The sequence below is a fragment of the Schistocerca americana genome, chromosome 8 (assembly GCF_021461395.2).
Source record: "Schistocerca americana isolate TAMUIC-IGC-003095 chromosome 8, iqSchAmer2.1, whole genome shotgun sequence".
NCBI lineage: Eukaryota > Metazoa > Arthropoda > Insecta > Orthoptera > Acrididae > Schistocerca > Schistocerca americana.
The window spans coordinates 438,401,151-438,416,097 of NC_060126.1; the positions used below are offsets into that span (position 1 = coordinate 438,401,151).

A 14,947-nucleotide genomic window follows, 5' to 3' on the forward strand; every position below is an offset into this window, starting at 1 on the left:
TTTCTTGGGGAATGGCAGCCCAATCATCCCGGAGTGCTGCACTGAGGAGAGGTATCGATGTCGGTCGGTGAGACCTGGCACGAAGTCGGAGTTCCAAAACATCATAAAGGTGTTCTATAGGATTCAGGTTGGACTCTGTGCAGGCCGTTCCATTACAGGGATGTTATTGTCGTGTAACCACTCCGCCACAGCCCTTGCATTATGAACATGTGCTCGATCGTGTTGAAAGATGAAATCGTCATCCCCGAATTGCTCTTCAGCAGGGGAAGCAAGAAGGTGCTGAAAACATCAATGTAAGCCTGTGCTGTGTTAGTGCCACGCGAAACAACAAGGGGTGCAGTCCCCTAAATGAAAAACACGGCCATACCATAACACCACCGACTTCGAATTTTACTGTTTGCACTACACACGCTGACAATGACCTTTACCGAGCATTCGCCATACTCACACCCTGCCATCGGATCGCCACATTATGTACTGTCATTACTCACTCCATACAACGATTTTCCACTGTTCAATCGTCGAATGTTAACGCTCCTTACACCAAGCGAGGCGTCGTTTGGCATGTAACGGCGTGATGTGTGGCTTATGAGCAGCCGCTCGACCATGAAATCAAGTTTTCTCACCTTCCGCCTACCTGTCACAATACTTGCAATGAACCCTGATGCAATTTGGTATTGCTGTGTGATCATCTGAATAGATGTCTGCTCATTACACATTACAACCCTCTTCAACTGTCGGCGTTCTCTGTCAGTCATCAAATGAGGTCGGCCTGTACGTTTTTGTACTGTACGTGTCCCTTCGCGTTTTCACTTCACTACCACATCGGAAACAGTGGACCGAGGGATGTTTAGGAGTATGGAAATGTCGCGTACAGACGTTTGACACAAGTGACATCCAATCACCTGACTACGTTCGAAGTCCATGAGTTCCGTAGAGCGTCCCATTCTGCTCTTTCACGATGTCTAAGGACCACTGAGGTCACTGATATGGAGTACCTGGCAGTACGTGGCAGCACAATGCAACTAATGTGAAAAACGTTTGTTTTTGGGGGTGTGCGGATACTTCTGATTACATAGTGTAATTACACTTATAGGAGTTCTGATCAGTGAGCATTGTTATGTATGAGAAAATTTCGTCACATGCAATTGGCAGCAATAGCCAGTTACAGCTCAACAAAATGTCAACCTGGTGCAAAAATGGACAGCTAGCTTTATCATACAGAACAAGAAAGCTGTGCGGTCCACACTACTTGAAAGTGTGGTGTTGTTTATCAGACTACTGAGTACCATCTACTGTCAGCCTGCCTAAACAGATATGTGTGAGTATCAATGTGAACAGATTTGAAGCAAAGTGGCCATACAGGTTTAGCTGTAAGTAAAGCAAATAGGAGACTGGAATACATTCTGGTAAAAGAGTGTAACAAATATGTTGACAAAGCTCAACTCGAATACTGTAGAAAAAAGTCATCATACCTCTAGTAGGAATGTGCTCACTAACATGAAGAACTGCCACTTTAGCCGGAATCTATGATTATTCTTCAGGATGCTATTGAAAATCCGACAGAGGTTGTGTAGGTGAAAAGGAACAGATACCATTTCATAGAATAGTCACCCATTTCGGTCTCGGAGGGCCTCAATAAACAGTGCTCTCGGTAATCTAAAGGCATTTCGCAACACTTTGATCCTGAAGCGTCTACTGAACGCCATCAAGGGAATTAAACCGTCGTAACTTTACTCTCCTTGACGTCATCAAGTATCACCCCTCATTACAAGTATCATCATAAGCCCACAAATCTCTACCCTCCCTACACTCATCCATTTTCGCCTCCTCAACTCCGCTTTTTTCCTTACTTGCAACAAATCATTGCAAAATATTAAAAAGGAAGAACCAATCAAAATTCCAAGACAGTTGAGCCACCCCAATCGTGTTAATGTGGCATTGAAACCCCCCTCTAACCCTCTTCCCCTATCAACACCCAATCAAAAATTCTAAGATGGATGGACCAGATCAAATGTGCTTTATGCCATATCCTGTTCCTGTCTTTCCAACGAACCACAGTGAACTATTATAATGAAGCATCCAAACAGAAAGTAGTTTCAATAAACCAATTTAAAAAATCGAAATAGTGGGACTAGCTCAGTTGTGCTTCGTACCCTACTACCCTACACCCCCTCCCCCACCCACCCCTGTCCAGCTACCACTATAGTACTAAAATTATGTGTAAAAGTTATACCAAATAGCATTATTCTGTGATATTTTCATAACTGCGTACCACACACACACACACACACACACACACACACACACACACACACACACACATTGCATCTTCTAACATCTCCATCCAGTCTCCTTTAATCAGGGCCAAGGATTTTAGTCACCATTAAACTGAAAGAGCCACATCTAGGTAGCGGGTAAAAAAGAATTATGTTTTTACCATTTCCACATGCACTGAAGAGCCAGAGAAACAGGTACACCTACCTAATATCGTGTAGTGCACCCGCAAGCACGAAGAAATGCCGCTGCACGAGGTGACATGGACTCAACTAATGTTTGAAGAAGTGCTGGAGGGAACTGACACCAAGAATGCTGCAGGGCTGTCCATAAATCCGTAAGAGTCCGAGCGGATGGAGGTCTCTTTTGAACAGCACCTTGCGAGATAGTCAAGATATTCTCAATAATGTTCATGTCTGGGAAGTCACGTGGGCAAACTGAAGTCTTTAAACACAGGGGAGTGTTCCTGGAGCCACTCTGTAGCAATTCTGGAAATGTGGGGTGTCGCATTGTCCTGCTGGAATTGACCAAGTCCATCGGAATGCTCAATGGACATGAATGGAAGCAGGTGATCAGACAGGATGATTATGTATGTGTCACCTGTCACAGTCGTATCTAGACATTTCAGGATTCTATATCACTCCAACTGCACATGCCACACACCATTACAGACCCTCCACCAGCTTGAACAGTCCCCTGCTGACATGAAGAGTCCATGGATTCATGATGTTGCTTCCATACCCTTAAACGTCCATTCGCTCGATACAATTTGAAACAAGGCTCGTCCGACCAGGCAAGATGTTTCCCGTCATAGTCAGTCCAATGTCGGTGTTTACAGGCCCAGGCGAGGCCTAAAGCTTTATGTCGCTCAGTCATCAAGGGTACACGAGTGGGCCTTCGGCTGTGAAAGCCCATATCGATGATGTTTCGTTCAATGATTCGCACGCTGACAGTTGTTGATGGCCCAGCACTGAAATCTGCAGAAATTTGCGGAAGGGTTGGACTTCTGTCACCTTGAACGATTCTGTTCGGCCGTAGTTGGCTCTGTTCTTGCAGGATATTTTTCTGGTCGCGGAGAAGTTAGAGATCTGATGTTTTACTGGATTCCTGATATTGACGGTACACTCGTGAAATGGTCGTACGAGAAAATCCCCACTTCATCGCTACCTTGGAGATGCTGTGTCTCACTGCTCGTGCGTCGACTATAACACCACGTTCAGACTCACTTAAATCTTGATAATCTGCCACTGTAGCAGCAGTAAGCGATCTAACAACTGCGCCAGGCACTTGTTGTCTCATATAGGAGCTGACGACCGCAGCGCCGTCTTCTGCCAGTTTACATATCTCTGTATATGAATACGCATGCCAATAGCAGTCTCTCTGGTACTTCAGTGTATAAAGCATGTAACCCAGCTGAACTGCGTAAAATGGCGCCAAAAAGATTTCTTAACAAGGCTTTAATTCGTGACCATCATAACCATTGGTTGTCTGGCTCACCTGGCACATGTGTTACTCTCATTGGAACGTATATGTCGTTCACTATGGAAGAACAGAACACGTATAAAACATACTTTTCACGAATAGTTAAAACCGAAGTTTGGTTATACAACATAATTAACAAATTAGTAATGTGTAGTTCTCAAAAATGAGCTTTGCTTTAAATATTCTGCAAAGCCCTGTCGCCTGTCTTCGTCAAATGAGAGCTGCTCTGGTAAGACCCTCAAAGTTCAATTGCTATAGCATAATGTAAGATTCCACAGAGGTTTGAATTAATTGGCAAGCACACCATGCCACTTAGCAAACATCAGAATAGACTAAAAGTCTGCAAAAACGCATAAGAAGGACAGAAAAGCAGTGTTTATGTTGAGTATCACAATCTTTACTTCAAGCATCACATTGTTATTTTACACACACATTCATCTACTACCTCAAACATTGCTGTGGACTTTCAGATTAAGTGCCACAGTGCTATTTTCATACCTAAAATGCAATACCTTTTCTACATTCCAAGTTAGGACCAATGGACTGAAGCTACCTTTTCAGTCTTATAACTGTAGAATATACGTGTTAGTTAAAATACTAGACCTCAGTTCAAAAAAGGAAAAGCCAATTAAATGTTGCAGAGCTATTTCCTTGCCTAAACACATGTGGTTTAAGGAATACAAAACATTTAAATTTAGGCCTATGACATCGAAGCTACATATTCCTGGATTAAATACTGGGCAAACACAGAAAGAAATGCAAATTCTGAACGCAAATATTAGAGGACGCTTATTATGTAACACCCTCAAATTAAATACTGAAGCGTTACAGTGATATCAAAATAAGCAAAGGGTATTCCATCTGATGTCATTTACTGTCACACATAACCTATTTTATTGATAGTGTTTCACTACCAATTCACTCCAGTTCACTTGTAAAACGTAATCAATGATACTGAGCAGCAATAATACAAATGTTATGACCTAGCCAAAACAAACTGCTGGAGTTGGCACTATGGCTAACTAAATCTGTAATCAGCTGCAAAATATACAATATAAATTCTGCGACTACCACACACACCACGCTTTTAGGAAGCAAGGAAAGAAATACATATTTTAATTATTTAAACTACAATAAGATTTTAGGAAGGAAAGTAGAAGATATTTTGTTATGAAGTATCGCCTAAACTACAGGATACGCACATAGTCCATGTCCAAAGATTGGTTAGAGATGTAACACTTCCAAAACAATGGCTGAGTCGATATACTGAAAGTAAAGAAAATTGTTTATCATTTATCGAGTACAAAAGCAAACACATGAACACACATGCAGGCTGCTTATCATAATATGCAAATATAACTACAGTTCTCTGCAAAAATTGGGCCAAAATAAATTTGTATTATTTATAAAATAATGCACACTTTGCAACCACAATGAACCTTCGAAATAGTACTCCCATATAGGAACTCTCTGTGTTACTTACTTACCTGCGATTGACACTACTCACGAAAAATTTACGGTAAGTTGCACTCGTTACACAATGAATGTTCCATAGAAGTACCATGCTTGCAAGATCTGTGGACTTCCAAATTAGATATTTCCAGATTGAATGTATAAGTGACTAAAATTATAACTCAATCATCAGGATTTGCTCAAATGATGTTAATGTAATGAAACGTGACCATGGAGCCATCGAACTACCTAATGGAAAGTTACTACTAAATTTCACTAATCTCAGAATACTACTCCACATAGTGACAATTAAACAGCTATTACAAATGGAAAGTTGACATGGAGGACCACCATCATCATTTAATGAGATGAAGCGACAGCGAAACAGTGATACTGACGTTTTGTTGAACAGCGCAACCGCACAGACCTAATCCAAGCTTGTACCTCCCGCTACAAGCTAATAAAATATAACGGAACGAAGTCCAAAGATGTAACCGTAAATTCAAGTCAAACGGTGCGTCTGAGGGACACAAGCTGTCGAGGACAACGTACTGTGTCCTGTTACTTAAGAGGTCTTCGAGCCACTCACTCATTTGGTGAAAAGGGTGGTCCATTTTGATAAAGAGGACCTTAAATGTATATATACCTTATACGAGGGTGAGTCAAATGAAAACCTTAAATTTGTAATAACAAATCGAAATTTCACGCCGTTATCCTGTAAGTTGGTAAGCGTGCTACAAACAGCGTGCAGAATGGCCTGTAGGTGGCAGCATCGTGCAGATGCACACATGCCGTCGCAGTATCAGTATAAAGATGGCCGCCACACTTGCGACTCGCACCAGGGAAGAACAGCGTTCTCTTATTCGGTTTTTCCTTAGTGAAGGTGTGAAACCCATTGAAATTAATCGACGAATGAAGGTTCATTACGGTGCTGCATGTTTGTCACAGCAGCAGGTCTACGAATGGAGTAGGATGTTCGCTAATGGTGTGACTTCAGTGGAAGATGCTCCTCGTCCAGGTCAGGCACAACGAGTTGCGACTCCACAGAACATTGCAGCATTTGAAGCCATAGTGAAGGTAAACCGCCGAGTGGCACTGAATGACATTGCAGCATGTTTACAGATTAGTCACGGGTCAGCACACCGCATTGTGCATGATGTGCTCCAGTTTCACAAAGTGTCTGCAAGATGGGTGCCACGGCAGCTGACTTTTGAAATGAGAGAACGACGTGTTGATGCCTGTGGAGAACTTCTACGGCGCTTTGAATGAGAACGTGATGGCTTCCTTGCAAGAATCGTTACTGGGGACGAAACCTGGGTTCACTTCCACCGACCACTTCCTCATCTACCATACTCACCAGACCTTGCCCCAAGTGATTTCTAGACGTTAGGACCACTCAAAGACACAGTGGGAGGAGAGAAGTTCCGTTCTGATGAAGAGGTACGCCACGCGGTGCATGAGTGGTTGCGCGGACTACCAAAAGAATTTTTTTTATAAATGAACTTACGCACTTTGTAAGCGCTGGAGGACTTGCGTTGAGCGTGGGGGAGATTATGTTGAAAAGTGATACGACTTTGTACCACTTCTGCACAATAAATAATATTTAAAAAATGTTTAATAGAAGACTGAGCTGAGTTTTGTTAGCAAAGAGGTTATACATTGAACTCCAATTTTAATATATATATATATATATATATATATATATATATATATATATATATATATATATATATATATATATACATTGAAATTGTACTTTAACATATATACGTATATTAAAATTGGAGTTTAAGGTATTGCCTCTATGGTAACAAAACACAGCTCAGTCATCTAATGTAAGTTTTATCATTGCAGAGCCGAAGAATCTTGAAGTTGGGTTGAATAGTTTATAAAGTTAACGGGTTCAATGTTCTTTTGACAATAACCATCTTTCTCCTATTACAATGCTATATAAAATCAAGTCCGAATTTCTTCAGCATTTCGAAGCATCCCATGTTCTTCAGTTCAGTCTCTGTTTTTATTTTTTTTATTAATCTACCATTTTATTAAAATACTTCAATTTACTAATGTGATCAAGACGTTTTCTTGAAACATTGTCACCTTTGCGTTTAGCAGTGGAATTTTACGATTTATCAAAATTTCATTCTGATGAAGACAGCCTTAGCAGGTGTCGAAACGGAGGTCAATGTACTCAATAGTTATTTGCAACCAATTACCTGTATAACCATACGTTGAAACTAGTATACCGTTGAAAATGCGTGGCAGATCAAAACTGTGTGCCAGCATAAGGAAAAGGTCCCGGGTTAGAGTCTCGGTCCGGCACACAATTTTAATCTGCCAGGAAGTTTCATATCAGCGCACACTCCGCTGCAGAGTGAAAATCTCATTCTGCTAGTATGCTGTTGCTGACTAGCAGCAATTTTTAAAACCACTTTTTTTTAAATTATTTCAACAGTCAACTTGAAACTATGGCAATCAGATTCATTTATAAACCAAAACAGAATACACATACACTATGAGCTACTGTTTAGGGGTCTTAACACTGGTTCCCGCATTAATTTCAAATAGACTTCTGATGGATGAGACGTCATAAGTGAGTTTGTGTCAACTCATGATAATGTGGCTATACAGTCTTGGATGCTAATAATCTTCTCTTCGACTTACAACTTACATTGTCGTTTATATGTCGTTTATTTACAAATACGTTAGAGTTGTGTCGGTTGGACTCACTGTTCCAAGGTTATTACAAATAAGACATTTCACCGTACAACATCGTTAATGCAGTAAAACTTGAATATACGATTTATCGCCGTTCCACAGGTGAGCCATTTTTGTGCTCAGATACATAGTACCAAATGACGAATGCTGGTCGCCTACCAATGTAGATACGGCTTTTTGTGCCGGGAATTTCCGAAGGGATATTTGGTTCCCTTCGATGCAGCTCTTCTCATTTAAGCGGAGAGGCCGCATTCTTAAGGGAAACAGAAACTGTCAGGGAAGAAAGGAATCCGAAAGCAATTGGTTATGGCCTGTAGCAAGGGAATAGTCTCAGTATTTGGCTAAACTGAAAATGGGAAACCATAAAAATCGTTTTCAGGGATGACGACGGAACGATTCGAATCATCTCTGCTCCCAAATCCGGTGATTGCTAACTGTGCCTCAAAGCGTTGAGCCATCGCGGTCCGTGGAGAGTTATGAAAAACTGTTTGTACATTTTTTTTCAAATAAAATACCGGGTGATCAAAAAGTCAGTATAAATTTGAAAACTTAATAAACCACGGAATAATGTAGATAGAGAAATAAAAATTGATACACATGCTTGGAATGATATGGGGCTTTATTAGAACAAAAAAATAATAATGTTCACAAAATGTCCGACAAATGGCGCTGGACAGCAAAACATCAGTGACTGCTCATGACAATCGTGTGGAAAAGGGGCTGTAATGAGAGAGAGAATCAGATGCGCTAGCAGTTGCAGCATGTTGACGTTACCTGAAAAGGCGCTTTTAGTGAAGCTGTATTATCAGAATGAGGAATGTGCTAGTTCAGTGCTACGATCCTATCGCCATAGGAAGGGGATTCGAACGGGTAAAGGTCCGTTGACAAATTCAGCTGTGGCGAGAATGATTTCGAAGTTCGAAGCCACGGGTTGTTTAGACGTTAGACCTCGTAGTGGTCGACCGAGCACAAGGCGTAATGCTGCTGAGACAGTTCAGGGAGAAATGGAGACTGTAGCGAGTTCGTCAATGCACGGGGAAGTCAGCGCTCGTGCAGTCGCACGTCGCACCGGCATTCCATACACTACTGTCTTGTTGGCACTGAGGCGTACCCTCCGATGCTGTCCTTACAAAATCCATCGGCATCATGAACTGTTACCTGGCGATTTAGTGAAGCGGAGGGCATTTGCGGTGTGGGCGTTTCAAAAGATGGCGGAAGATGACGACTGGTTGAGTAACGTGTTGTGGATCGACGAAGCTCATTTCACGCTCCGAGGGTCTGTCAACGCCCACAACTGCAGAATTTGGGTTACCGAAAATCCTAGAACTGTCGTGGAAACTCCATTGCATTACGAGAAAGTCACGGTATGGGTTGGATTTACCATATCTACCGTTATCGGGCCTTTTTTCTTCGAGGAAATGCGTGATTCTGGTTTTGTAACTGCTACAGTGACGGGTGAGAAGTACACCGATATGTTACAGAATCGCATCATACTCAGCCTGGCTGATAAACACCTGCTGGAACGTACTATATGCAGGATTGCGCTCCACCCCATATTGCTAGACGCGTGAAAGATCTCTTGCGCGCGTCGTTTGGTGGTGATCGTGTGCTCAGCCGCCACTTTCGTCATGCTTGGCGTCCCAGGTCCCCAGACCACAATCCGTGCGATTATTGGCTTTGGGGTTACCTGAAGTCGCAAGTGTATCGTGATCGACCGACATCTCTAGGGATGCTGAAAGACAGCATCCGACGCAAATGCCTCACCATAACTCCGGACATGCCTTACAGTGTTGTTCACAACATGAGTCGTCGACTACAGCTATTGTTGAGGAATGATGGTGGACATATTGAGCATTTCCTATAAAGAACAACATGTTTGCTTTGTCTTACTTTGTTATGCTAATTATTACTATTCTGATCAGATGAAGCGCCATCTGTCGGACATTTTTTGAACTTTTGTATTTTTTTTTTTTTTGGTTCTAATAAAACCCCATGTCATTCTAAGAATTTGTGTCAATTTGTAGCTCTCTATCTTCATTATTCCGTGATTTATTCAGTTTTCAAATTTATACTGACTTTTTGATCACCCGGTATAATGCTTCACAATAAAAGATGGAACTATGATGTTGCATGTTTTTCCTTTATTTGCGCATGCTTCGTCATGTGAAAGTGCATGAATGCATACATATTTTGAGATTAAATTGTGCAGGGAAGTCGTGGTTACAGTTATTATAGTATTAGACGAGTGTGAACACATTTTGGACGAAAGGTCATTGAGGCATTCATCCCACTGACGCACCAGGCTGAAGATACGCGTTTGGTACAGCACGGTATCCTGCTGCGTGAAGAAGTCCGCAGCTGCTTGCTGCACATGCTCGTCCGACAGGAATCTTCGACACTTCAAGGCCTTCTTTCAGTGTCCGAAGGCCAACGGCGGTTTTCGACACTCATGTTGCCTCTTATATATTACAAGTTCTCCGATGGAAATGAATAACAGCACGCTGGTCCTATTTAGGCTTATCTGACAATAACGTCCCCATAGTTCACAGTTTCCGCATTTGCAGCACGCTCATTGGAAAGACACTTAAGCCACACTAATCTCTTACCTATATGTCGGTGCTTATACACCCGCATCGGAGTCGTGCAGCGTTGCATCTACTCTGCAGCTACGTCCCCAACTGGAAACTATTTGATCGCTTCTTATAACTTTCAATTTCACTTCACAGCAACTAGGTCATGTGTAATTTCACTTGGCCGAGGCAGGGAGGGGAGGGGCATCCAGACCTCCCGGACCCTCCCCTTTGGTTAGGTATTTGACTCATCTATCTGAGAACCTATTACATTTGCTCGTACCGTTATTAACAGTCTGCAGATAACACTACCGCCCATATGAAGGTTGCACCGAAATACGAGACCGAACGAGGACCGATGACTGCCGCAGGATTTTGTAGTTTATCCTGGACGTAAACAAAACTAATGTACTGCATGTGAAAATAGGTGAATATGTAAAACAATTTGTACTTTTAGATAAATCTCTAACCCTTAAAAGGTGTCACTATAATATAAGTTCGATTCTGAAACCGTTTCTTACCGAAACTAGGACGAGGTTTGACGAATAATACAGATAATTTAGAGTGAACATTATCAACTCGACTCGAAAACCATTTTGTATTGCAAGGTAAGCAAGGCTTATAATTTAGACGCGTGAATAATATTGTTTCGCTTGGTACAAAGATTAAAATGTCCCCACAAACAAGTGCAGCAGTGATGTGAATTTCGTGGTGTTATAGAAGAAATCTTTGCATATTTTGTTTGCCAGTATGTGCTTTATATGCTTTATTTTTAAATGCTATGACACCATTTGTTTTTTGTACTCGGAAGCTTACGTACTTTGATATACAATACACCTAATTTCATTTTGGACACAAGATCGAATTTTGTCATTCGTGATGAGAGATTTGTATTCACACCTGTGGATTACGACAGGCAACATGTATGTGTTTTCAGGATTCCGCACCACAGTAGCTGAGAACGGAACCTATATGTGATCCCTTTGTTGTCCGTCCGTCCAAGCCTCTCTGTCTGACTGTTACGAACCCTTTTTCACCTGAGGGTTACACGTATCAAGTTGGAATACGTCACATATTAAGGTCTATGGTTCCTTGAGGTGGTTTGGGGGGGGGGGGGGGTTAAAACATTTAAACTTTTAAGTCAGTGGAGTCAAAAGATACGGCTGTTTACGTCAAAAATTTTAAAACTCGCACACTTGCTCATCAAAAAACCATACAGTACTTCCCACTAACCTAGAACTCTGGAATTTGGAAAGAAGCAACGCTTCGCAGTACATTTAAATTAAAAAAATCCGAAAATCATTAATTTGTAATTCTGCCACGTAAAAAATAGCTTTTTGTCTTTAGAACTTACACTGCATTCATCAGCCGTCAAAATCGTAGTACAAAAATATTGCTGAATGCAAAAATAAAGTGTAAGTTAGAGTCATGTTTTAGTAAGTAAATAAAATACATTATGATATCTATTGTCTATAAATATATAAACTGAAATTTTCTGCACACTTATTTTTCTATGTCCGGGCCAGTTTCTGGAGAAAGTGTAGAGATTTTGTTACGGTCTTGGAATTCCTGGGACCGATATTTGTCAGCATCGGAAAGCGATAAAAGAAAAAAAATTCTCGGGATTCTCGATTCTCGGACTAGATGAACTATCGATGTATACTATTAAGCCCTCTGTCCGCGAGTCCTACTCGCATTTGTCCAATACTTTATGCATACTGTTGCTCTCCACACGAAAACATCTATTTGAGAAGGAAATTTAGTGTTGTATATCTGTTTTAAAGTACATATGCGTGAAGTCACCACACTTACGTTATAGCACGGCAGCTAAGTTACATCCTTAAAGAGTAAAATAGTACCTACTGCAAAGCCCCCTCCCCCTCCCCCTCTCATATTTGTGGAGTTCTTGAATGATTGTGATTCATCTAGTCACGTGGTATTGTGGCTATTATGGACTGATGAAAGCTCCATGCAGCAGTGTATTGGCTGCCAAGCACGCACTGCAGTCCGTTAATGTTTATCTGCTATGCACAACTGTAGGTGCAACCATATTTACTGCATATTTTATACGTAGGCAACTTACGTCCTTTAATGCGACGAATTGTTTATAAGACCCGATAAATGTGCTTTCGACGGTGATTCGTCATTTAGGCAGGTCGGACATTCTCTGAGACTTCATAAAGCACTTAACAATAGCTGTAATGCCGAACTCGTGATCGCATGTAATAAATGAATAAAAATTTTACAGTGAAATGGCGGAATTATCTTCAAAAACTTCTACACGACTGTGGTCCACCACGAAAAATTTAAAAAAATCATCCTCAATAAAGATTTTTTAAATTGACAGAACAACATGTCACGACAACACTGTCACCTTTCTACCAACGTTCTCACTGAATTTCTTTGATCATCTCTATTAAATTTTCGTATCTACTGTATGCCCCATGCAGCATCCCCCTGATATAATTCATTCTATGCAGTCATCGTACTTCATAAACTCTCTTTATGCTGCAATAGCACCATAAAATTGTTCACACTAGCCCCTTAAATGCGATTTACTTTTCAGATGCAACACACAATTCCTAAATAATCTACGTCTTATATTGGCCCTCAATACAACTAATGTAACCTTTTCGTCCTACATCAGACCACTTCAGAGTTACCTATAAATATTAAATAACAAATATTAAAATGTAGTGATGCGCTGGAGATTTTCGCCGTTAATCTTGTAATGGGACCCTATTGGCTTTAGGCAGCTGCCAGTCGTCATGCAAACCGGAAATTCTCCTCAAGTCGATACGCATTTTATTACGATAGTTTAGAGATGGAATTGCCCTGTGGACTTTGTCAGTGAACAAAATAAATCGTTTACTTTTACTGAAAACAGTGAATATCCTTGCATGCTTCCTTTCGCACTCCGGATGAAGCATTCGGTTGAACATTCACAATGGTTTATATTGATGAGAAATTCGTCGGTCCAGCAGCATACATACGAAGAGACTCAATGTTTTGGCTGTTGGCCGGTAATGTGGTACAGTATCGAATGCCCGTTGGAAATCTATTAGGACCAGAAACTTGTCTTCACTGGCATCTTCTGTTTGCACCATACTATGCGTCAATAAAGCGAGTTACGTTTCTCGTGTGTAATTATCCGTGAAGACATATTTATTCGTTGAGAGACCATTTTCTAATAGAAACGTCATAATGTTCGAACTTTAAAACATGTTGTAGGCTCTGATAAACGTTATTGGTTACGTAACAAAAGGAACCACTGCTTTGTAGATATTTGCCAGACATACTAACTTTCTTATAACTCTCCATTTGCGTTCCAGACTCAGGCGGATGGCTAAAGAGGTAAAGGGAGTGTGTAACAATCAATTTTTTTCTTCTACAGGGTCGGCCCCACTGCAAACCTATGCGATTAACAGACCTAAGGTGGCGGATGTTCCATTGGTGACTAAGCAAGTGAAGTGCAGCTCGTCAGCAAAAGTTTTCTCGGAAGGCTGCAACTCCTGCATTTGCGTGGATGCAGACAGCGGTCCCGTGTGCACGAACTGGCCTTGCACGGATTCTGGAAGAAGTGAGTAACCTCCTTTCTTTTGAGCTAAACGTAAACTACAAGCAGTATCTAGACCATATACTGTACGTTACAAAGAGCTTATCAGTGCGCAATCACTTACTGCCTGGCAGTGCAATGTATTCTGCTTTTGCGAGGGTACTGCATGAACGTTTCTCTTTTATGACGCGATAAAGACTACTTGTGTGGGCCACAGGGACGTATTCCTGTGCTCCTTAAGCTCGTATTCACACTGGACGAGGTAACTGTCGTCGACGTGGACCTGTACGAGTTTTGAGACGTCACTTCCAATTACTTCTTGTTGATGAGCCATTGCTTTGCATTGAACACGAAATATGTTCTTCGATGTTTTGGCAGCGTGCTACGAAAGGTTGAAACAAATAATGCTCTCTATGTCACAAGCAGAATTTCTGAGGCACCGTATTGTATTTGCCGTTTTCTGCTGAAGCCCACATATGATGGGTTTCACATTATACCTTAGACCTTATAAGAATGCGAGTAGGGGGGGGGGGGGGGGGGGGGGGTTAGGCGTCTTCTAGCGAAATGAGAGGCATTTATCCCAATATGTAAACAAACTGGCTAGTTGCCCCAGCCTAATTCAGTGACCCATATGCAAACAAGTTACACACTTGGGCTCTTGTTTTGTTTAGTTAGGATGTAATTGATGGGCTATACCTATTATTATAATTACCATAATTTGTAGCCAAGATGGTCACAGCGTAGTGTACTTGTGCTCAAGTTTACTCAAGTCTTTATTAATGGTCAAGTGCTTTTAACCAAGAGTGATAACTGTCATTTTAATGACAATGATTTATGATCCTATAGTGCTATCCCCTTCTGCTCACTGGTGCAATGTGCTCCTATTGGTCCC

General features: G+C 41.4%; 1 protein-coding gene across 1 annotated transcript in view; it reads left to right on the top strand.

Moving 5' to 3' along the window:
• LOC124545503 overlaps nucleotides 1–14,947 on the top strand; it is a 201,306-nt gene that overhangs the window by 165,292 nt on the left and 21,067 nt on the right. The window contains exon 8 of the mRNA XM_047124446.1: nucleotides 13,894–14,079. Within this exon, the coding sequence (XP_046980402.1) occupies nucleotides 13,894–14,079 (186 nt within the window). The remainder of the gene's footprint in view (nucleotides 1–13,893; nucleotides 14,080–14,947) is intronic.